The sequence below is a fragment of the Micromys minutus genome (assembly GCF_963924665.1).
Source record: "Micromys minutus genome assembly, chromosome: 1".
Lineage (NCBI taxonomy): Eukaryota > Metazoa > Chordata > Mammalia > Rodentia > Muridae > Micromys > Micromys minutus.
Genome location: NC_137969.1, coordinates 96,227,547 through 96,252,759, shown reverse-complemented (window position 1 = coordinate 96,252,759; position 25,213 = coordinate 96,227,547). Strand labels below are relative to the sequence as shown.

At 45.5% G+C, this 25,213-nt stretch overlaps 1 protein-coding gene across 1 annotated transcript in view; it reads right to left on the bottom strand.

The window, feature by feature from the left end:
* Positions 1-25,213, bottom strand: part of SLC28A3 (solute carrier family 28 member 3) — a gene marked incomplete at both ends in the record, with an annotated part of 48,017 nt that overhangs the window by 21,428 nt on the left and 1,376 nt on the right. Inside the window, 4 exons of the mRNA XM_080910061.1 lie at positions 1,147-1,336; positions 2,626-2,717; positions 4,937-5,022; positions 7,671-7,760. Coding sequence (XP_080766187.1) covers positions 1,147-1,336; positions 2,626-2,717; positions 4,937-5,022; positions 7,671-7,760 — 458 coding nt within the window. The remainder of the gene's footprint in view (positions 1-1,146; positions 1,337-2,625; positions 2,718-4,936; positions 5,023-7,670; positions 7,761-25,213) is intronic.

The window sequence follows — 25,213 nt, the reverse complement described above, 5'->3', positions numbered from 1 at the left end:
CTACTAAATAAAACTGAATGTGGGGAAGGGAAAATGTCATAATTTTAATACACTGCTCATACAAAAACTTGTGTGCTTTAGCATCAAGGGGGTTTTTAGAGATCTAGGTTTTTGTTTCTTTGATTGGTTTATTTATTTATTTATTTTGAGACAGAGCTTATCTCTGTACTCCTGGTTGCTCTGGAACTCACTTTGTAGACCAGGCTGGCTTTGAACACAGAGGTCTGCCCACCTCTGTCTCTCGAGTGTTACAGTTAAAGGAGTACATCATCACTGCCAAATGGCATAGAAAGAGATGAGAGAGAATGAAAGCCGAATCTAAAAATGATTGAATTCAATAGTCAACAAATAAATACATATAATGTGATACCAGTTGGCCTAACTTAATAAAATAAATAAAAATACTTATATTCATTGTGCATCAAACACACACACACACACACACACACACACACACACACACACACACACACCAAACAAAGCTATGCTATCATCTCTTCTCAGCCTTTAGCTCCAATTTGAGAAATACAGAGAACCAAACTACTACTAATAAACAAGTAAAATAAAACATATTCAGTATCAAATAGAGTCCATGATTTCCATTTTGTAAATGAATTTAATGAGATTATGCTTAACTATATAAAAAGGAAAAAGTCAGAAGACACACAGGCTCACATTGCGCACATTGTCAGCGACCTTTCCTGTCTTGTACTTATAAACCAGCACGGAAACCGATGGCATGCTGTTCTCCGACCTGGGGCAGGTCAGACATTATGAACTGACAACGCTCTCCTTGCACTGACAAGGTGAGAAGAGCTAGAGCCATCCCTGCATGTCTGAAACACTGCGTTGTCTTATGTTCTTGTCCTCTATGTAGGTATCTAGGTGTCTTTGTAACACAGACACGCAGATGAGTGGGTTGTCTCTGGACTTGTACCAGCACCCGAATAACTCTTAAGCAATTCATTATTTCATCCTGGACTCATTTCTAGTTGGTAAAATGGAGGCACTATAATAGATTGCTTTTGAGGCTATTTCTAGTATCGATATCCCAAAAATGAGGATGGGATTTTAGAGCACGGTTTTGGAGCGGTGTTGGAGAGAGCCAACATCTCGCCCCTGCAGTAGGAGAAAAGTGGTATTTACCATTTCAGCCAGAACCAGTGCCTGCCAATAAACCTTCTGCCGGGAGACAGGATGTCATCTATTCGCTGCTCATATCTGGCCATCAAGTGGTCCCAGACGACAAAGAAGATGATCACCAAGGTGATCACAAAGAGAGGAAGTGCTCTGCGGAAGTTTAGCGCACAGGCTGCAATCACCAGGGCCAGGAAACCTGTCCAGGAGGCAAATTCAGATGCTTGTTATCACCAAACTAGTGGATCTGTGCTTGGGTCTGACTTTGGGAAGGGTAGGGTTAGTCAGGCACTAGTTGGATGCAGGGGTGCTTGGTGTGGGTACCCACTTCTCTAGCTGAGCATTTAGCTTTTTTTTTTCAAAGAAGTCTCTAAGGTTTCACCACGATGGAGAAAAGGATACTGTCTTCCTTTCTCTCTCTCTGTCTCTCTCTCTCATACCTTCTAAGTTCTGACACTTGCTCCCCATGGCTGCATTTAAAGAACACAGTCTAGGTAGCATGCACCTTTAATCCCAGCACTTGGGAGACAGAGATAGGCATATCTCTGTGAGTTCCAGGCCAGCCTGGTCTACTTAGTGAGTTCCAGGACACCAGGAGCTAAGGAAAGAAAGACAGACTGACAGACAGACTTCTTATTCTACAAAGTTAGCAAACAATGGCTTGCAGGTTAAGTCTAGCCTGTTACTAGGGAGGTGTTGAGCTCCTGGCATTGGCTTGTGTGCCCATGTATCCTCTATTCAGGAAGAATCGCAGCGCTGACATACCTTTCTACTTACATACTGTCCGTGGCTGTATTTTTGTTACAGTGGCACCGCTGAAGGACCAGTATGGCCAGACCTGAGACTATGTCCTACTAGAGGGAAGATGGCCAAGGCTTCATAGAAGGAGAAATAGAGACACGTGTTCGCCTAAGCTATATATTGCTTCAAAGACCCTTCCTGTGTTTTAATGGAGTAGAAGGCCCTTGACAATGCTGGCACCTTGGCCTTGGACTTGCCCTGTTCCAGGACCAGAATAAACATCTGTGAATGAGCCTTTGGTACTCATATATAGTAACAGAAAATGGGTTAAGATAGTAAGTGACTTTAAAAAATTACTGGGGGGCTAGAGAGATGGCTCAGTGGTTAAAAGCAGTGGCTGCTCTTCCAGGGGTGCTGAGTTCAATTCCCAGCAACCACATGGAGGCTCACAACCATCTGTAATGGAATCTGATGCCCTTTTCTGGCATGTAGGTGTGCATGCAGACAGAGTATTCTATATTAAATAAATAAATAAATCTTAAAAAAATTACTCGTGGCCTCATAAACAAGGCAGGGAAGCAGGCTTGTGTAGGTTTTCCCACCAGGGTTTCTTGATCAACTCCACCCCTGCTCTGGGTGAGTCTGTGAGGCCCAGGGGAAGGGGAGATTTCTTTCTTTCCATAGAAAGTAACTCTTAAGAGACCCCACGGAAAGACAACAGTCTTCCCACTCCTGTTTGTTCTTTACCTGTCAGTAAAACGGCCCAGATGGTGCGCCGGAGAAGGACTCTGTGCTTTCTACAAAACTCACAAATTGTATCATACTTCCTTTCCAAGAACCTGCAACAGAAAAGCAACCAGGACACAGAGGTGAATACCCAGCATGAAGGACCTGGCGTGTGAAGCCTGGGTTAGGCCATGTAAAGCAACAACAAACAGGTTTCTGAAGCCATGTCCCAAAGCAGACACGGGACGTTCATTTTAGCTAGGCACTAGTTGGATTGGCCACCGAATGAGTGTGCCAAGCTCTGAGTTGGAGAACAGTAACTAACCAATAAGCCATGGGGAGGGTAGGGCTTCTGAGAGGAAGGCTTCAGAGTGTATCATATGTCCGATACATCGTTACCATGGGAACCGTTCATGATGTGTGAGAATGTGTGCCGAGAATGTGTGCCGAGAATCCGAAACACCACCTTAGGAGATACTCTGAGTATCAGAGGGTGGTAAAGACTAAGTTTCTTGGGGTCTAATTCAGGAAAGGAATAGCCAATAACGAATTACCCTCAGTTGAGTAGGTACTGCTTTGTTTTGTTTTGAAAGCAGCCATGGTAAAGAGCCACGGTTAATATCCCTTCCTCTGCTGTGCATCCGCTTCCTGTGCAGGGAAAGTGTATAGTTCATTACAGCAATCTGGCCCTATGAAGCAAAGTCATTGCATAGACCTGCTTTGTGTGGTTGTCTGGGCTTGACAGACTCAACCCACTGGTGATTGCTTCAGTGACATGACTATTAGTGAAACCTCGGGACACATGATGACTCCAGAGACTTTCTCGGCCCTGGGTCAGAGCCTCATAAAGTAAATGAAGGATGGAAGCTGGCAAATGCTCTTGATGCTGTTCACGTGTCAAGACCTCCTGAACCTAATTCTCATTTTTAAGAGACATTATTCTGATGCCTAAGAATAAAAGTTCTTCAGGGGCTGGGAATGCTTGGTGAGGAGTGCACACCACTTCTGAAGGGGACATGGGTGTGCTTCCTGCCACCCCGATAGTGGCTCACAATCATCTATAGTCCCAGCTCCAGAGGATCCAGTGGCCTTTTCTGGCCTCCACCGGCACTAGGTACATACGTGGTGCACAGACATACATGCAGACAAAACACACATATGCTTAAAAAAAAGATAAATCTTTAAAAAGTATTTTAGAGGGCTGGAGAGATAGCTCATAGGTTACGAGCACTGACCGCTCCTTCAGAGGTCAATTTCCAGCAACCACATGGTGGCTCATAGCCATCTGTCATGGTATCTGATGCCCTCTTCTGGTGTGTCTGAAGACAGCTACAGTGTACTCATATAAATAAAATAAATAGTTTAAAAATGTTCCTTAGAGATATAGAAATTTAAGTAAAAATGTACATAGGAATTTAGAAAATGGACATGCAGATTATGATACAGTATCAGAGTGAAATTCCAGACTCTTGACTCTCAAGTAGACCTCCCTTCATTTTACTAACCCCACATCAAGATAGTAATATTGTTTCAACCAGGTATGGTGGCTCACACTAATAGCCCCAGCATTTGAGATCAGGCAAGAGGATGGTAAAGGCAAGTTCAAAGTCAGTCTTGGCTAGACAGCAAACACACACCTGTCTAACACACGCCTGTTGGCTCTCCCATTTTAGTGACTGTAAAAACTTGGAATAATTCAAGGCTACTAGATAATAAAGGCAACAGTTTATAACATTTTTATCACACGCCCCTATTTTGTATTTATATGTGTGAACAGGTGTGTCACAGCACAAATGGGGAAGTCCGAGGACAGCTTTCAGTAGTATGTGCTCCCCTTTTGGCAGGTATGTTCTGGGGATAGAAGTCTTCAGGCTCGGCAGCAAATGCCTTTATGGTAAGAGCCATTTACCTGGCCCAGTTTTCTGAGATTTAATGTATGTTTTGCAAAATCAATTGCTAGTGATAGATTTGGGGAAGATAAATTGACTCCTTATGTATGGAGTGGAGCCATTAGTAAGTAATTTGGACCTTTAATGAGAAGACTGTCCTATGTGAATGTAAAAATAAATTCGAGGTTCCCAGAGCAACCTTGTTTCTTTTTTTGCAACATTGTTTCAAATTGACAACATCTATCACCCTAAAAGGCCATTACTTTCTCCAAGTGGTGCTGCCTGGGTGAGTGACACCATTGGGGGGGGGGGGCGTGGTGGTGACAGTTTCTAATGGAGCATAGTAAAATTTAGGAGCAGAAAAGAATACAATAAAAAGACAAAACATAGGATAAGGCACACTCGGGGCAGGCGTGGCTGTGTCAATGGAGTAAGAACTGTACCCTTTCTGATGCTCATCTTCGCTGTCATCCTCAGTGTCTTCTTTGTTTCCTAGAGGCTCCTGCTCAATTGTGATCTGCCTGTCATCCTGGAGATCAAACATTGGAGCAAAGACAATTATGAGAACCTGGGTGTTAGGAACTCTGGACTCATTTGCTCTGAGTTCAGGCAAGAAATGGTCAACACCTGTTTTCTACTGGGTGGACAGTTTATTTTTCTTTTATAATTACAAGAAATTTGGGGCCATGTTTATGTTCCTTTTTCTCCCAGAAAGCCTTTGGTATTCCCCGATCACCACCCTTTTAGGCTGTTTTTTTTTTTTTTTTTTAAAGGGAACATGTTTGCAGTCTGATTCTGCTACAATTGACCAACACCAGACACCAGCTCTGCCTTTTTTTGGGAAGGGCTACATGAAGTTCACAGCAAGGGCTGTAGAATTCTCCCTTTACATTGAACTCAGCCTATTTCCAGAGCCTGAAACCAAACCAAGGCCTGGTTTGCAGATATGTGCACCTGCCTCATCCTTCAAGAGCCGACAGACTCCCTTGGGACCCATGTCCTCTCCGCTGGGAGCACTGCCCTTGCCTTTGCCCTGATAATTTAAGTGCTTTCGTCGGAGTCAATTTTTATGGGCGATTTTTTTCTGGGACCAGTATGAGCTTTCTCCCAAATATCCACAACCTATCCTGTTTCCAGAATACCTCCTCCTCTCAGTCCTGTAATTCTTCAGCTGGTGAAGCTGCCATTGTATGTAGCTGGGGAGGGTTCAGGTACACATTGGCTCTGAACACACCTGGACCTCAGCTTGTGTTCCCCAACATATACAGAATGACCCTTGATCGTCTACACTTAAAACATCTGGCCCCGAAAGATTCCAAAGATGCGTGTCCCATAGCACATCAAAGTCAGACACATTCTTTCTGCCTTTGTTTTCTGCAGTGGTCCTCAAGAACTAGAAAGGCATGAACCATAGGAAAAGAGGCCGAGTCCAAGGTCCAGACACCACAGTCAAGGGGCAGAGGCAAGTCTGCAGCTTATGTCTTCTTTTAAAAACATTTACTTATTTTTATTTTATGTGTATAAATGATTTGCCTGTATGTGTATATAGCATGTACATGCAGTGCCCACAGGGGCCCAAAGAGAGTATCAGATCCTGTGGAGCCCAGTTATAGATGGTTATGAGCTGTCGTGTGGGTTCCACGAATGGCAAGAAGGTCCTCAGTAAGAGCAGCCAGTGTTCCCAATGGCAGAGCCATCATCTCTTCAGCTCCTTATTCATTATCGACTACTTGGCACAAGCTTGGCCAGCAATTTTGGTAAATATTTAACTTAAATGATTGTGATGTTCTGTTATCAGTGTGTCCCAAACTGCCTGACACCCATGGAATGCTTCTGTTTCATTTTTTTCTTAGTTTTTTAGATTTATTTATTTATTATGTACACAATGTTCTTCCTGCATGTATGCATGGAAGGGGGCACCAGATCTCATTACAGATGGGTGTGAGCCACCATGTGGTTGCTGGGATTTGAACTCAGGACCTCTGGAAGAGCAGTCAGCATTCTTAACTACTGAGCCATCTCTCCAGCCCTGTTTAATTCCTTCTTATCTTTTAAAATGGACACCGAAATCACCCCCAACTCCACTATCACGGGTTATGTTCCATTTCCTGGTCTCTACGGGACTCTGCACTTCCGTTCCTGCCACCATCTGCTCAGAACCACTCCCTGCTCAGGCCTCTGTGTGAATTCCTACTGAATGTCCTTCTTCAGCTTCACCCAAAGCTGCCAAACCAGCTGCTGCTCAGCCTGCACCCTCCTGCTACAGCTGTCAAAGTTTTGCTTTGTTCTTCTGTGAAACAAAAGAGCAGACCTTTGAGAGCAATTGCAGCAGCAGCAGCAATAATAATAATGATAATAATAACAATAACAACAATAATAAGCTTTAGACATGGAGATTCCCCATATAGTCTCACACAGCCTATCCTATCCTGCCCACATCCTTCACCTGAGTGGTCCATTTGTTACCCCAGATGACCCTACTACACTGATGATCACACAAATCCCATAGTTTACCTCCAGGGTTATGTCTGTTCTTGGTCATCTGCTAATTACATCTAGAAACCCAAGTGGCTGGGTCTGCCGGGAGGAAATTTTTTTTCTTAAATGATTTGAAGTGGGAAGACCCAGTTTTAATCTGAATCTTTGGAAGTGGGAAGATCCACCTTCAATCTGGGCCACACCTTCTTCTGGCAGCCTCTCTGTCTGTCTGTCTGTCTGTCTGTCTCTCTCTCTCTCTCTCTCTCTCTCTCTCTCTCTCTCTCTCTCTCTCTCTCTGTCTCTCTCTCTCCCTCTGGCATTAGATCCTACTTCTTCAGAATTTCACCATATACCGAATCCTCTAAAGGATTCAGGCTTGATGGAACCAAGGGAGAGGTGTGTGGCTTGCCTCTTTTGCCGGTGCATTTCATCTTTGAGAGGAGGTCCCACGCCAGGCTAGCCCTGCCTCCTACCTCTGCCCCTGAGTAGCTGGTCCATGCTTGCCTAACACTGGGTCTTTTGCCTTGAGATGATTTTCCTTTCGGGGAAGTCTGAGGCTGGTCTGCCAAAGTGAAATCTCATCGGTAGGGTACGTGTGTTTTCTCTCTGGCTCTCCCTTAGACACGCTAACCACAAGTCATTCACAGCGCAGTTTCTCCATGGTAGCAGATCTTGGGTCATCTTCCATACCTGCCCTACCTGTTTGGCACGTCCTTGTTCCCCACTTTGTACAGCTCTGTTCCTGATTGCGCTGTTTCCGGGAGTGTTCTGCTGTTCAAGGTCTTCATCCTAGGAAGAAGGAAAAAAAAGTTAGAGTGAAAAACTCGGTGTGAGGGCTCAATCCAAGCATCCTTCCGCAAAGATTCTCGGAAGAGTCCAGAAGAGCGGCAGAAGCCGAGACTCCGTGTTCAGATGAGGTACATGGTTCAGGGAACTGCCAGGGAACCATGGGCCCAAGGAAACAAATGAATCTGGCTTTGTTTTGCTCTGATGGGAACGATACACACTGAGGAAGGGCAGCAGCTTCCCACCCGACACACTGGAAATACGAACAGCCAATGGGGGCCAGCTTGGGGTCCTAACATTTCAGCTGGGTGGGTCCATCACCTCCCGGGAAGGCAGATCCATCCACCTTTAAGCCATGCTCAGTCGACAGAAGAAATAATTATCCCTTTAATGAGATAATGTATTTATCCTTCCCAGAATTCCTGGCCCTAGCGCGGGTATGTGCGGAGCTCCCGCGCCGAAGCTTCGTAAGTCTGATTAAATTTGAGAAGTGAAACCTTGCTTTTTCTCTCCATCTGCTTTTGTGCTTTTGCCCATGATTTCCCTAACATGTCTGGCTTCTTCCTCTGAAGTTCCCGTCTGGCAGACTGGCTGCTTGCCCAAACGCTGCTCACCTTGAAGCTGCCACGACTGCTTCTCTCTCTTTAGGGGAGATGCTGAGATTTGCAGTTTGCTGTCCTGGGGTTTCAATTTTAAACTCTAATAAAATTATCCTTGTGGGTCTGTTCCTTTTTTAAATTAAACTTTATATTTTTTTGAAAAAAGATTTATTTATTTTATGTATGGGTTCACTTAGTTGTCTTTAGATACACCAGAAGAGGTCATCAAATTCCATCACAGATGGTTGTAAGCCACCGTGTGGTTGCTGGGATTTGAACTCAGGAAGAGCAGTCAGTGCTCTTAACCACTAACATCTCTCCAACCCTGTGGGTCTGTTCTTACATATCCCTCTCCTTCACTCTTTTTTTCCTCTTTCCTTCCTTTCCTCCTTTCCCTCCTTTTTCTTCTTCCTCCTCCTTTTTTTCTGCTCCTGTCTCCTCCTCTGTTATTTTGAAGCCTGTACTATATGGCCCTAGCTGGCCTTGAACTAACAGAGATCTGACAACCTCTGTCTCCTGAGTCCTGGATTGAAGCATGCACCAAACACTCCCTTCTTTAGATTATTGTAAAGAGATTAAGACCACAAACGGATACCCAAGTTTCCCTGTAACATGTGATACCTCTGATGGGGCTCCACAGAATTCCTGGTGGTGATATAGGAGGAAATGTATGTTTATACAGAGACTGGAAAGAGGGCAGAACCGTGGCTGTTCTCGTAGCCCTGGGGACTACTTCTGCGTGTATGGATTCTTACATTTTCCTTAACGCTAAGTTGAAAACAACAGGACCCGGGAAGCTGAGTTGCCAGCATCCCTAATTACATGTGCGACCCTCAACAGGTCACATCACCCTAAACTTCAGGTATCTTATGCACGCAGCAGCTCTTTCTGGCTCTCTGCAGAACCCTGAGGTTTTTCTCACTGGCCAAGTGGAACTTCAGGTGTCTCCGTTTTAAGCCGCAGCCTTCTGGTGCCCCCTGCTGGCAGCATCTGAAGCCGTCGCTGAAGGAACAAGAACGGGGATTTTAAGTCAGTGAACCTGGAAAGAGCTACTGTATTTGGGGGTGGAGTGCACGCTGTTTTGCATGCTAACAGAGGATGTGTTTCCCCTGCGTTCTCGATTGTTCTATTCGGTGGAGTCACAACTTGGTCGCAGAAATAGGAGTTCTGGTGGGTGTGGGTGGGTGGGTGTGGGTGAGTGGGTGTAAACAGCCACCTTTCCTCGTTCTCTGTAAGTTAGAACTCTGGGTCTCTAAACGAAGCTTCTAACCACTTATTAGCCAACATTTCGTTCTATTTATTAAGCAGATTGCTGACCCTTCTGAACCTAACACCTTATAGGTGCCTGTTCTCAGGGTAAAACCTCACTGGATGTCGACTGAGTGGGGGAGTCGTGGGAATCACGTGTATGTTTCTAAGCAATGAAGTGGGGTCTAAAAAATTCATAGGCATAAAATAAATAAAACTTAAAAAGACGTTAAAATATATTTCTGATAGTGTGTATATATATATATACACATATATAATAATATAATACATATATCTTATTAACAGTTAAAAATAAAATAAAATCCTGAGGTTGGGGAAAGTTAATGCATTGTGGGAATTCTCTCTTGGTCCCTGGAAGTGTAGTGAGCTATGCTTCCCTCAAGGCTGTGCTGAAGTCTTCCCTTCCCAGCCCCTGCTTAGTGCATCTATAAATTAAGAAATAGTTACATTAAAAGTCCCAGCTGGGAGGCAGACAGGTGGATCTGTGAGTTCAAGGCTAGCTTGGTCTACAAAGTAAGTTCTAGGATGGCCAGGGCTACATAAATCCTGTTTCAAAAATCTATTTATTTGTCTATTATTTTGTCTTATGTGTGGGTGCTTCACAGGCATGTACATATGTCTGCAGTTCACATGGAGGCCAGAAGAGGGCACCAGATCCATGGACCTGGAGGTGCTCAGAACCTCTGCATGAGAAGCCAGTGCTCTTAACCTCCGAGCATCTCTTTAGACCTCTAAGGAACAATTATAAGCGGATACATCTGTGAGCATAGGAGCCCCTTCACCTTTGTTGCACATTGGGAAGTCTTGGGTTTGCCTCTGGAGCTGTCTATACTATAGTTTGGACATACTATACTAGTGGAAGAGTCATAGGCATTCAGGAGTGGTGGCTCCAGCTCTGTGCTCAGTAACATCGTGATCATTTAGATTCTGAAGCAGGAAGAGAATGCTTTGGGTGTTCTGCTTAGTTGTCTAAAGTCCTGGTTTCTCTAACAGGGTTTCCTTTTCCTTATTACATGTACTGCATGGCTTCCTACACCAGCGTGTTGCTTGCAGTGCCCACTTGGGGGCTCCACTTCAGCCGAGCTGTCGGACAGCAGCTGAGGTGCACCCCTGAGCTCCACTTTGATTTCAGCAGGCTCTCACACAGTCCCTCACAACCATCTATAGCTCCAATTCCAAGGGATCTGATACCTCTTCTGGACTTCATCAGAACCAGGCAGGCATGTGTGCAGACATACAAGAAGGCAAACATTCACACACATTAAATTAAACTGAATTAAAATATATTATAAACAAGGAATCTGGCCTTGGTGAAGAACCAACATACTAGTTTCCCCTAAAAATGAGAATGCCATATACTGGGCTGGAGAGATGGCTCAGTGGTTAAGAGCACTAACTGCTCTTCCAGAGGTCCTGAGTTCAACTCCCAGCAACCACATGGTGGCTCACAACATCTGTAATGGGATTTGATGCCCTCTTCTGGTGTGTCTGAAGACAGCTACAGTGTGTGTGTGTGTGTGTGTGTGTGTGTGTGTGTGTGTGTGTGTAATAAATCTTTGAAAAGTGAGTTGATTTATGACTGTGTTTGCTTTGCTACTATAAAAAACTCCACGAAACTTTTCTAGAGTTTGGAGCAACCTAAATCTCTGTTCCTGGGCTATGGTCACTTATATTTGGCTCCAGAACAAACCACCTCTTGCCCTTTCTGGTGAGAGCTGGTTTGCTTGTTTGCGTTTTGTTTTCCCCTCCCATCAGCCTGAGCTATTCCGAAAGCCACTGCCACGGGGAAACGAAGGCCAACAAGCACTGGAGAATGTGGAAGCTGCAAGAAACCAAAGAAACAACAGAGCCTCCTGTGGTGTCCGCATGACCGCCGGCGTTACCTAGGAGACTGGAGCTGGCGTTACCAAGGAGATGAGCTTCCAGGCACAGCTGGGAAGGTGATGTTGACCAGGTTAGCTGAGGTGGGAAGACCCACAGTAAGAGAGGGCAACGCCGCTCCCTGAACTGTAGGAAAGGAAAAAGTGAGCCCAGCACCAGCATTCAAGTTACCGACAGGGTGTGTGTGTGTGTGTGTGTGTGTGTGTGTGTGTGTGTGTGTGTGTGTGTGTGCCATGCGATCATGTGACCATTTGCTTCAAGTCTTTGCTGCCTTGATGCTTGATGCCTCTTTCACTGGGGAAGTCCCAGGGTTAAGTCCTTTATTGATTGATTGATTGATTGTTTTGAGATGGGGTCTCTATGTAGCTTTAACTGTCCTAGAACCGAATGTGTTGACCAGACTGGCCTTGAACTCAGGCCTCCCTTTTTGGGATTAAAGGCATGTACCATCAATAGGCCTAAAATGCTTTCGTCAGAATATTTTATCATAGTGACAGGAAAAAGGAATTAGTGTAGAAGGTACCTCGGGACTCTTGAAAAAAAGAAAGAAAACAAACCGTAAACAACCCACTTGATGTTGCTGAACTGAAGCGTGCGGTTGCTTTTCTGGTGACTAAGGAGAAACCAGCCACTGCTGTGAACCTAAAAGGAGCTCCGGACTGACCGACTAGCGGGAGGTTAGACGTGATGGTTGTGGGCATGCACATGTGTGGGCGGTGGTGTGGTTTCCAGATGTGGAAGTGGTTAACGACAAAGGCTGGTCAGGGCTCCTTAAGCCTTTGACCTTTCTCTTGACCTATGAGGAACGGTAGTCTCTCTGCACATTCTCCCACAGGAAGAGACGAAACTGACTTCTAAGAGCTGACAGCGCAGAGGACCCCAGAACTCTTCAGAGCAGTTAGAGCTGACTTATCTAGCAAACCCTTTCCTGCCCCCTAGAGGTGGAGAGAAAGTTTCTTCGTCCAGAGCCACTTAGACCCTTGGAAGGTGGGGGAAGGCAGCCCGAGCCACTTGGCTGGGAGGAGGAGCCTGACTTAAGTAACAGGGTTAACAAATCCTCCTACCCTTTCCTGCTTTTTGCAACGTCCACACCTCTCTCTGACTGGGCCAGAACCTCTCCCTGTTTCCTCATTCTTTCTTCCTCAGAAGGCCCACTCACCCTGGAGAAACTGAAGCTAATTACGGAGTGAAATCTGTCCTCACTGATTTTCCTGATATCAGCGTCTTGTCTTGCTCTTTCTGGGGAAAAAATATCCAAAGCTCTGAATCCATCCTCTCTACCGATTGCTTGCTTCCTTAGATGTCGTCGCTCAGATGTAGCTGGAGGCTAAAGTTGTCCCGATGCAGAATCCCCCATTCAATCACTGCGCAGACCACCAACTTGTCTTAAATCCGTTTTCTTTTTTAAAATATAGGGCAGTTATCAAAGATGATAACCGCGGTTCAGACAACAGAATAGGGTAGATGTAAATTAAGAGGTGTTCTACTTTAACAGGGACAATCAAAACACAAGTATCTGATCACTATTGTTACTTTAAATTAGGCAAATGTATATCTGTCATATTGATTTGGGAGCATCAAGAGTTTTTAACTTTCAGAAAGAAAAGATTTGTACCAGCGACGGTGCTGTTAACACCCAGTAAAGACTATCATTTTAAACCCAAATAAATCTTCACACAGAAACTCACGCATGAGAGCTGTTATATTCATATCCTAAGCAATATAGAATTCGAGACACAACTTTGGACCAAGAGGAGACACACAAGGTGATTGTATTGCGTTTCAGTTATGTCAAAAGCACACACGAATGCTTGCTGATAAATACAACTCCCCCTTTCCAATTATCTTAATGCTTGCTGTTGCTATTGGCAGATAATACATTAAATTCACAACTTTTGCTATGTGTTAAGGATATATTTAATTCTCTCTCACTTCATTAGTGTATAAATGACTCATTTTAAAACTTAAGGATTCGTACAGCAACCCTGGAGAACTTTAGCTACAGATTCATGTGCCTGTGTTAGCTGCTTTAGCTTCAGGAATTAAAATAAGGGCTAGAAATGGCTTAGCAGTTAAGAGCACTTACTGCTCATGTAGAGGACATAAACCAGGCCCCAGCACCCACACGGTGGACGACTCACAGGTGCCTGTGACATTGATCCGAGGTAGACTCATCAGCTATTCCATGTACACAGTGCACATACATGCAGGCAAAAACACTCATGCGCACAAGATAAAAATAAAATTTAAAAGCGTAAAAAATATTATCAAAGAGGAATGAGATTGGTTTTTAAATAACCACCTTATTATATTTTAAATCTGTTAAAAATCTATCATGTTACTTGAACATATTGAGAACATAGAATCTTAATTCTACAATAAGTCAGTTTACTCTTTTGTTTTTTTTTAAAGCAAAAAAGTGAGTCTTTGGGTTCACTTGTACATTTATAAATGGGAAAATTTATAATGCAAACTCCACACAGTAATACAACTTAATTGCTGGACATGGTAGCACATGCCTTTAATGCCTTGACTCAGGAAACAGAAACAGGTCGAGGCCAGCTTAGTCTACATAGTGAGTTCCAGGACAGCCAGAGCTGCATAAATAAGCTAACCAAACAAAACCACACCCCCCCTCTCTCTCACACAAACACACACACACACACACACACACACACACACACACACACACACCAAAAACCAAAACCAAAAACCAACCAATCAAACAAACCAAGCAACCAACCAAAAACCAAAACCTAAACCAAACAACAACAAACCTTAGAAACAGAAATGAGGGGTATCAGAGAGGGTCAGTAGTTCAGAGCATTTGCTGTTCTTGCAAAGAACCTAACTTCCATTCCACAACAAGCATTCACACAGTGGCTCTCAGCCACCTCTAATTCAAGCTCTAGGGGACCTGATGTTCTCTTCTGGTCTTTGTGGGCACCTGCACTCATGTGGCAGAGGCTCACACAAACACACATAATACATATGAATAAAAATGGAAAACATAGCTAGCCCTGGTGAAACACATTTTTAATCCCAGTACTCAGAAGGCAGAGATAGGTGACTTTTTAAGACCATCCCAGTCCATATAATGAGTTCCAGGTCAGCCAGGTCTATATGGTGAGGCCTTGTCTTGAAAACTTAAATAAATAAAATAACCTGTATTTACCCTAGCAGATATCTTAGTAAAAGTTACTATATACCAAAAATAGAGAGGAAAGGTTCGTCTGGCTCACACTTCTACATCAGGACAGGAACTCAAGCAGGGCAGGAACCTGAAGTCAGCGGCTGACACAGAGGTCACAAAGGGGTGCTGCCTACTGGCTTGCTCACATTGTTTGCTCAACCTGCTTTCTTAGGAACCCAGAACCACCAGCCCAGGCATGGCTCCACTCACAATAGGCTCAGCTTGGTCCCATCAATCACTAAGAAAATGCCCTACAGTTCCCGTCTTATGGAGGCATTTTCTTAATTGAGGCTGTGTCAAGTTGTTGTAGACTAGCCAGCACAGCAGGGTTACCAAGAAGAGTGGCATTGTGTGGCTAAGTGTTGCCACTGAACCTTACCTTGTAGATACATTGTTATTCTATAAAGTCCGATGTTACAGAACTACACAAATAAGATAGTCTGTTACATAGTATGCTGGGGACAGCAATCCTCCACCTCTTCCTCTTAGGTGCTGAGACAACAGTCCGCATTGCTATGCCTGGCTCTCCCATTCTTTTATGGGTGGTTGACTTTAGTGCCCATAATTTGTGTTGGACCGTATATAATGATTTCTGCCTGATTCTAATTTCCAGTATGACTTAGCCTGGCCTATTTGATGTTAAAGAAGACATTCCCATGAGGATGTCTAAGACGCATCCCAAAGGGAGAGGACCAGAAGTCTGTAAGCACCGAGCAGCTGATTCTGAGAGCAGTAGTGTGTGGCTAGGCAAGCCCCAGTGTGATTCTCCACATGGAACTGCTGAACCTCTTTTCTGTAGCCCGAATACGTGCCCCAGCTTTGCTGTAGTCTGAATGAGTGCCTCAGAGTTCATGTGCTAGAAACTTAATCCCTCAGTGCCAAGGGTGGAGAGCTGGGGCCTCTAGGAGATAATGGGTGGCTCCAATGAGAAAGGGAATATGTCCTTATGGCCACAGTGAGAAAGTGGCTCGGTAATTGTTATCGTTTGCTTTCTGTTTCTGTGATATGACACTGAAAGCAACTTGGGGTGGGGGTGGGGAGGGGTTATTTGGCTTATGTCTTGATCTCAGTCCATCATGGAGGGAGTCCGAAGCAGAATCTCAGGGCGAGAACCACAGAGATCAATGCTTGCTCGCCGGCGGCTTGCTCAGCCTACTTTCTTATTTCACCTGCCCAGCACTACCTGCCGTGGACTGGGTCCTCTGATACCAATCATTAGTCAAGGAAAATGTCCCACAGACATGCCTTCAGGGCACTCTTACTCCTCAGGGGGTCTCCCTTGCCAGGTGACTCTCATTGGTGTCAATTGGATGACACCCCCCCCCCCCAAGCATAACTGTCACAGAGGACCATGACAGATTTCCCAGCCTCCAGAACCGTGAGGAACTTATTTCTTTTCCCTTTAGCCTGTTCTCTGTTGCATCATTATTTTAACCCAGTCTCTGCTGTTTTGGTATAGCAGGGAATGAATGGGTGCACAGCCTTTCTCCTGTGCATCTTCAGTATTTGCCCTGTTCTTAATTCTTTTTATCCCGAGGGCAAGAATCCACAGGTAGGCACCTTTCCTCGATGAAGCCAGCCTTTTCTTTGAACTCACTGCTTTCACATCTATTTTGTTGTCTTAGATTTACTCCCTACACTTCTGAGTTTCAATGTTTTTCTGTGTCCCTAAATCCAGATTTTGTCGTACAAGGCCCGTGTCTTTTTTAAAACGCCCTGCCCCCTTCCCCTGTCCATTGAGGGCTATCACAGTGTTTCCTCCTGGATTCAGACTGCCTCCTCCCTTGCTGTGTTGCTAGGACCCTTTCTCCTCAGCCCTGAATGTTCCAGAAGTGTCCTGAGTTCCCTAAGCATTTCCACTCATCCCCCCAATAACTAATAACTGTGTACCTGCGGGATAGGCACCCGTGGATGGGTGAAGGAATGGCATATATGGTTCCTAAGGTGGGGGGTCTGGCACCAGAAATTAGATATTTGATTGTCTAATTGTAGTTGTGACGACAACTATCAAGAGACTCAAAGTGCCTGTTCCCTTCCTTCTCCTCTTCCTCATGGTGCTGGGATCAAACCCAGGGCAATGTACTTGTGAAGTAAGTGTCCCTACCAGTGAGCTATGCCCCCAACCTCAAGATGCTATGTCATGGGCTACTTTGAATGAACTTGTCTGCATCTGTAATTTTAAAAACGTAACTTGTTTGTCACGTGAAGCAGGAACCAGCAAGTCACCAGATGTCTGGGAGAAAGTAAAGCAGGACTCCTGAGAGCTACAGGTGGGCTTTCTTGTTTATAATGGTCCTTGTGGTCTGCCACACCCAGTCTCGGTAAGAAGCCCTCTTTCCCCTTTAAGGCTCCTGATAATGTTTGGGATTAGGAATGCTTATTTTTTATCTAATCCTTTCTTTCTTTCTTTCTTTCTTTCTCTTTCCTTCCTTCCTCTCTCTTTTCTTTCTTTCTCTCTCTTTTCTTTCTCCCTCTTTCTTTTTTCTTTCTTGGTTTCTTCCTTCCTTTTCTTCCTTTCTTTTCTCCCTCCTTTCCCTTCCCTTTCTTTCTTTCTAGAGTCATATATTGGGCTGGAGAGATGGCTCAGTTGTTAAAAACACTGACTGTTCTTCCAGAGGTCCTGAGTTCAATTCCCAGCAGCCAGCAACCGCATGCGGCTCACAACTATCTATAATGGGATCCGATGCTCTCTTCTGGTGGGTCTAAAGACAGTAGCAGTGTACTCATGTACATAAAATAAGTAAATATATTTTAAAAAATAGAGTCATATACCATAGCTCAGGGTTTTGACCTTCCTGGCAGCAGAGAAGATATTTTAAAGAGAGACACTTTTGCTATCAGACTATCTAACAGAATTTTAAATACTCCAGGAATCTCATGCTGGGGCAGGGAAGCCTGAAGCTGGCCAGGGTGGGAAGAGATTTCGAACACTTCTGATAGCAGATCTTCCTGCTTGACTGACCAGAGTAGACACAGGGAAGGTCAAGGGTGGGTGATGGGTGGGAACACATCTTGGCCAGGAGTGCTTGATCACACAACCCCCTCCCTTTGCTTATACCTACACTTCATATGGATGGCCTTGAAGATCCCTCCTCTTTCCAATAAGTCTCCTTTCTCTGCTTGTCACCATTTATCTTTGGTGCACTGGGGACAAGCAGCTGAATGGTAACTTGTTAGGGCCTGACTAAACTCTAAAAGCCCCTGTAACAGGATGGGCCATGAACACACCATTCCCTGATCTCTGCCTTCCAGCTGCTTGGGTCCCAGGTATGCACTGCCTGTGCCATGCCTAAGTGATCTGCCTCAGTGAGAGACTGGTGAAGTTGGGATGGTTTCAGAGCGGTCATCCTGCTACTCTGCCTGTAACTTCCTCTTGGAACAGCTCATAAACCATGCAAACTGCGGTTGCTTCTGTGATGATTAACATACATTATCACAGTTTGGTTTGAGGCCAAATTTGTCTATATACTGAGTTCAAGACCAGCTAGGGGTACATAGCGAGAGTCTCGGTTTCTTTATCTCTGTCCGTCTGTCTGTCTGTCTCTCCTCTCTTTCTATCCCCCTTCACTCCTCCTTCAAAAACAAATACCAAACACACGTCAAGTTGGGGGCCTACCTACACTGCATATTCAGTGACATTGTGCTCAAGTTACAGCTGGAACATGGTTCTTTTGTGGGGGGGGGTTTCTAAATTAACTTGTAAATCAAATATTTACACATCAAGGGGCTGCTGATTAAATAGATACGAACTAAACAAAAACTTACAATACACTTACATACCGCAAACACTGTATGAAAAACATTTGCTTAAATAATACGTAGGTAGAAAAGAGCGTGCCTTAGCTTGCTTCAGAAGTCAACTGGACACACATGGGAAAAGGAAATTTCAACAAAAAAAAAAAATGCCTCACAAACATGGCCACAAGCTAATCGGATGGAGGCAAATTTTCAGTCAAGGTTCCCTCTCCTGGGTAATGCCAGCTACTCAGGAGGCTGGGGCAGGAGGATTGTACATTCAAGGCCTACTCTGTTACCTCATTAAGATCTGGTTTCACATAAAAGGGAGAAGGCTAAGGACGGAGCCCGGACCCAAAGCTCAGATTTCAGAGAGTCACAAGGAGGGGAGTCTTCCCGACCTCACATCAGCAGACCCCAGCGCTTGATACAAGAGGCGCGTGACTTCATACTCAGACTTCTGACTGACTTTGCTTTGAACCCAAATGGTGTGCACCAAGTGGTGTGAGATCATTGTTGATGTCTGCCACCGAGGCAAGGGGCGGGGCCACATTTGGGCTTTCTTTTCTGCATAGGGCATCCCCTGATGCGGGGCATTCATTGATCTACTTTTTAAAAACCTTTAAAGATTATTTTATTTATTAATTTTATGTTATGTCTAAGTATTTTGCCTGCATGCATGTAGGTTAACCATGTGTATGCCTGGTGTCTGCAGAGGTCAGAAGAGGGCATCAGATACCCTGGAAATGGAACGATGGATGTGAACTATCACGTGCATGCTGAGAAATGGACCCACACCTCTTGCAAGAGCAACAAGTGCCCTTAAGCCACTGAACCATCTCTCCAGCCTTCACCTTTTTAAGAATTTATTTTTATTTTTAGTTGCGTGTGGGTCTGCCAGTGCAGATGTGCAAATCAGCGGGTGCCGACAGAGGCCAGCAGCACTGGATATCCCGGCACGGGAGGTTAGTGTGACCCTGCTCCTCCTCCTCTGGAGGGATAAACAGTTCCTGCTTATAACTGCTGAGACACCTTTTGGATGAGAATAAAGTAGAGAAGTTAGGAAACTTGTCTGAGTTGGTGTGTACGTGCATGTATGTGTCTGTGTTGGGGTGTGTGTATCTGTGCACGGGTGTGCATGCCTATTCGTCTGTGTACATGTATGTACATATGTGTGCTGGGGTGTGTATATCTGCATACGTGTGTGTGTGTGTGTGTGTGTGTGTGCATGTACTTGGATACGCTTGTAGGTTGCAGATCCACATATCCTGACTGCCTGCATAACCTCTGCTTTTCCTGCCTTATCTAGAGTGCGGCTTTTCTTTTTCCCATCTGTGGTGCCTCCTGTTCCAGAATTCGTCACTGTCTTCCCATTGGCAAGAGGCCACTTGTCAATATCCAGCCAAGGTCTCTGCCACACTGAGTACAGTCAGTACTTAGAGCACTGAAGGCAGACTTTCCTGCCCCCTGGGCTGCCCTGGCTTTGCCCGCTCCCCAACCCCCATCTTTCTTCCTCCTCTCTGACAAGAGGGCCTGTGCTTTGCTGATGAATGAGGAACTGGCCAGGTGGTCCAAGAGGAAGTGGAGCATTTGGTGGCTCCTGAGATAGTGGTGACTCTGTTCCCTGCTGGGTCTGTTACAGTTCACCAAGCAACCCTTCCCTTGTCCCTTTGCTCTACCTGTACAAGCCAGAGACTTGGTGGGATCAGATAGAAACTATGAATTTGGTTACCTTATTTTTTTTAAAGATTATTTATTATATATGAGTACACCAAAGCTGTCTTCAGACACACCAGAAGAGGATATTAGATCTCATTGCAGATGGTTGTGAGCCACCATGTGGTTGCTGGGATTTGAACTCAGGACCTCTGGAAGAGCAGTCAGTGCTCTTAACCACTCTTTCCAGCGTGAATTTGGTTACTTTGATTAAAAATGTTTAAGTTGGGTGTGGTAGTTCATGCCTTTAAGTCTTGTAGTGAGTGGATTGCCCTGAGATATGTCGGTATACATGGGTTTTATTGCTTTCTACCTTTCTTTTCTACCCGATCCATCTCCAGTTTCTTGCCCCTCCTACCTTCCCATTCTAGTGCTGACTCATCTTCGTAAAACACAACATAGAATACATCTCAGACAGTAACATCCTGTGCTCAGTGTTTTCCTTCTGTCTAGCCTGGGATAGGTAGCTTGGTATAGTTTGTGGACTGAACAAAAGAAGTAAACTGTCTATAAAATGTTCACTTGGCACAGGTGAGAAGTGACTCTCTGGTTTTCCCAGGCAAGGTGAGGGCACCTCCTATGCCAGGAATAGATTTTGTACACACCGAGTGGTACCGATTTGTCATTGTTTGATGACAGTCAGAACAGTGGCCTTGTTTGTGGCTCCTAGTCTAATGGCTAGCACAGTGTCAGGGTTTAATAAATGCCTGCCCAATTTGTAGGTCACAGCATCCCTCCATGGCCTCTGCATCAGCTCCTGCTTCCTGACCTGCTTGAGTTTTAGTCCTGACTTCCTTTGATGATGAACAGCAGTGTGGAAGTGTAAGCTGAATAAACCCTTTCCTCCCCAACTTGCTTCTTGGCCATGATGTTTTATCACAGCAATAGTAACCCTAAGTAAGACACTGTATTAAAACAAATTCAAAACAAATACATACAACTTACGAGACAAAGGTGAAGTAGTGGCTAGAGGGAAATTAAGTTTGTGATTTCTTCCATCACAAAGAAAAAGATGTTAAGTCATGGGCCGGAGAGACGGCTCAGCAGTTAAGAGCACTGTCTGCTCTTCCAGAGAACCAGGTTTCACTCCCAGCACCCAGACGGCAACTCCAGTGCCAGGGGGTTTGACACTCTCTTCTGACCTCGGAGGACAGCAGGCATGGATGTGGTGCACAGACGTACAGACATGCAAGCATACACACAAAATAAAAATAAGTCATAAAGATGAATCAATGACCTAATCTTTCACAGAAAGAAACTTGGAAAAGAGCAGCAAACAGAATGGGATGGACGAAGGATGCTTAGGAGGGGAAGGGTGTGAGTCTGCCTCTAGTGCCTTATGCTTTCTAGCACGTGCAAGGTCCTGGGTAATATAGCAGCAGAGAAACCCCAAGAGCGGACTGAAGATGCGGGAGACAAGCTAGAGCAACAGAGTCAGTCAATCAATGAAACCAAACCACGGCATTTTCAAAAGAACAAAATCGGCAACCATTCAATAGTATGACAAAGAAAAATAAATAGGAAGAAGAAAAAAAAAGAAGTGTCAGTAGGACATAGAAACAATGTGCCAAGGGAAGCCGTAACCAATGGTGTCGAAGTGGACATCCTGCCCCGAGTTATCTTCTCAGGGCCTAATCCCTGAGGAGCTGGAGGCTCCTCTCCAAAGGAACCACTTCAGGAGTGTTTGAACGGAGGACTAAGCCCGAGAGCTCTTCCTGAGGGGCGTCATGGATATGATTCTGGTTTTAGTCCCAGGCTCTTTCTCTCCAGATGCAAGTGCCCATTTTAGGAAACAGTAGACACTTAAAAACAAAACAAAACCTTTCTTTACCAAAATAAAAAACAGACAGGAAGATGTTGTAGCAGCGGCAGGGAGGAGGTGGGGAGGGGCTGCTGGGTTTTTATATGATCAAGAGATGTTTTGTGTATGTATGACAATGTCAAGATTTAATAAAAATATTAATAAACTGTCCCTTCCTGGAAGTCACTGGGCAGAGACAGGAAGATCCCTGAGTTCCAGGCTAGCCTGGTCTACAAATTAAGTTCCAGAAGGACAGCCAGGGCTACAGAGAGAAACCTGAATCTTGAAAAACAAGCAAAAAGCCAAAAACCAAAAAACTCAAACCAAAACAACAAAACAAAGCAACCCCCCCAAAAAAAAAAACCAAAATAAAAAACTCAAAGCAGAAACAAACAGCCAAAGCAAGTCGCCATCCCATGTTTTATGCATTTTAAATCGTGTGTGGAAAGGTGAAAGGCAGCTTCAGTCAGTCTTGTCCTAGGCTTTGAGACCCCCCCCAGTAGCCTGTGTGTGACCCCTTCTGGTGATGCCCCTCCTCCCCGATCTCTGGGGTCCCACTCAACCATGAACTCATCCACACCTGCTTTCCAGCAGCCCTCGTCCCTGACAGGATTTCTTTTCCTGTGACCTCTCTCCAGTGTGATCTCTGCTGAGCAGGCTTTCCAAACCTGCCTGGCTGGGTCCCCGGCCCATTCATTGAGTCACTCAGCCAGTGTTCTGTGAGCTGCAGACTCAAAGTGAATTTCTTGACTCTGGTCCTGCTCCAAGCCTTGCCTAAGTGGGTCCCACCCAATTCTTTGTTTGTGCTCTGTCATTGTCTGTGGTGCTGGGCATGAAACTCCAGCCCTTGTGTGTGTCAGGCAAGCCACTGAACCACAGGGCAGTCCACATAGCCCAGACTGGCCTTGAATTCAGTGATTCTCCTGCCTCAGCCTCTGAGTGTGGGGATTATGGACAGGTACAATCACACCTGGCTCAGCTGACTTCAGAGCAATTGTGGGATCTGAGGGTTTCCTGGGTAGGACAGACGACAACTGGCTAGAGTCACTTTTCTTCTACCATGGATGGAACTCAGTCACCATCACCAGGCTTGGCAGGAGCCATCTCTCTAACTCCTCGACCGCACTCTCTGCTTTCAACTCACAAAGGGAGGCTATTTACACTGGCAACTGGCTTTTTGGTACTTCTTGCTCACCACATCTCACTCGTGAGTCCAGGGGCTGGTCTACACTGTCTATATAGGTCTGTGGAAAAAGAATATTTTCACCACAACAAAATTGCCTGACCACCACCACCAACAACAACAAAACCTGACAACAACACAAAGAACTGGCCAGTGTGTGCTGTACTGATTGACGATTGTATTGCTCCACACTCACCAGACTGGCTGAACTTACAAAGCCATCTGAGAAATAGTGAGGCTGTGGGGGGAAAACAAGAACTCACACCATTACGACGGGTCTACATTGGCATGAACATGCAGGGAGCCAGTTTGGCATAATTAGTGAATGTTGAAAGTATCTGGGCTCAGTGGCATCTTGTTCAGCATGAAGTCTCATCGTTGACCCCGCGACTCTTAATTCAGGCACTGTGGTCTATGCACCCCTCATCCCAGCATCCTCAAGTACACTGGGAGCTAGGAGATAGCCTGGACTACATGAGACCCTAGCCTGGGCTACCTGAGACCCTGCCTCAAAATGAAACAAAACACCAAGGCAGCAACCACAAAAAGGATAGCTCTATTTCACTGCCCCAGTAGAGGTTCTACTGCTATGCACAATCTAGAGCAAACTGTTTCTGGTGTTCCAGGAGGGTATATGAGTGTGCCCAATCCTACAGTGGTTTTAGAGGCTCCAAGAAAATCCCTAACCTGGCAACACCCTGTCCGTTGCACATCAGTATGCACAGGACCTTATGTCGATGCAACTGCGGGGAACTGAAGAGTCAGCCATAACATCACAGGACAGGGCTGGAGAGGTGGCTCAGTGGCTGAGAGCACTGACCGCTCTTCCAGAGGTCCTGAGTTCAATTCCCAGCAACCACATGGTGGCTCATCTGTAATGAGATCTGATGCCCTCTTCTGGTGTGTCTGAAGAAAGGGACAGTGTACTCACATACATGAAATAAATAAATCTCAAAACAAAACGAAACACCACAGCTAAATCTTAGAATTCCCACAGAGGCAAGCATCATCCTGCCTAATTCTGTAAGTTTGAAGACAGACAGTCTGGTGCTTCTGGCGTAAGCTTCAAAAGCAGCATAAATGCTGTATAGTATTCCTAGCTGGAGGTTAAGGATACAGCAAGCAGGTCAGCCAAGGATAGCAGCGAGTGGGGCAGGGTTAGCCTGCAATCAGCTGTGAGGAGCTGGGCCGCGGACCGTGGAGCCCTCCCCACTTCTCTGCCTTCCGGCTTTTGGTTGACACTGTGGCTCTCTCCTGTTCCCGATCCTGCCTGACTGTGCTCAGCGTTCTCGGTGGGTGGATCTAGCTCTTGATGGCCACACTTGGGATCCCAACCAACAGGCCTCAAGTGGAACTCACTCCCTGCCGTGTGCCAGCCTTCCTCTTGGATTGCCCTTGCTAAACAAGAGGAGCGTCTTCCAAGCTGACTAGAAAACTCCACGTCCCATAGCCGAGGCACCAAGTGCGCTGTTTTTCAGAAGCGCCTTCCTGTGTGCTACACGCGTTTAAGGAACATGGTGTATTCACACATTGGGTTTCCTCAACAGCCTTGGCATTCTGATCCTATCTAACAGAGGAAAACCAGAAGTTCAGAGGGATTATTTCTTACGCCCTGTCCCCACCCTGACCCTTCACCCGGAAGCAAGCACCTAATTCTGGTGTCCGGCCGCACACACTCTTCTTTCAACAAGGTCACAAGACGCACCAGTAACAATCTGGTGATGGAGCACGTGAGCTCCTACGGACCCCATTGCGGGATACCACCAGCCTCCTCCAAGTCCTGCGCGCCTGCGCCACCTCCACTGCAGACTCCAATTCCTGGCTCTTATGCCCCTAAGCCTATTGCTTCTCTTGCTCCACTGACCCCCATCTTTGCTCAGCAGGCAGCCCCACCTTGAAGCCTCACTAAGCTCCCCAGTTGGTTCAGGCTGATCTTTCGTTTTCTGTTGTAGCTTCCTGTGGATTTACTGCCCTGCTCTGCTTCCCAAGGGCAAAAGCTATGGCTGTCTCCTTGAACTGGCCTTCCTTCCCTCTTAGTGCGGGTCATCTAAGTAAGGGGGTGCACCTAATGATTCTGCC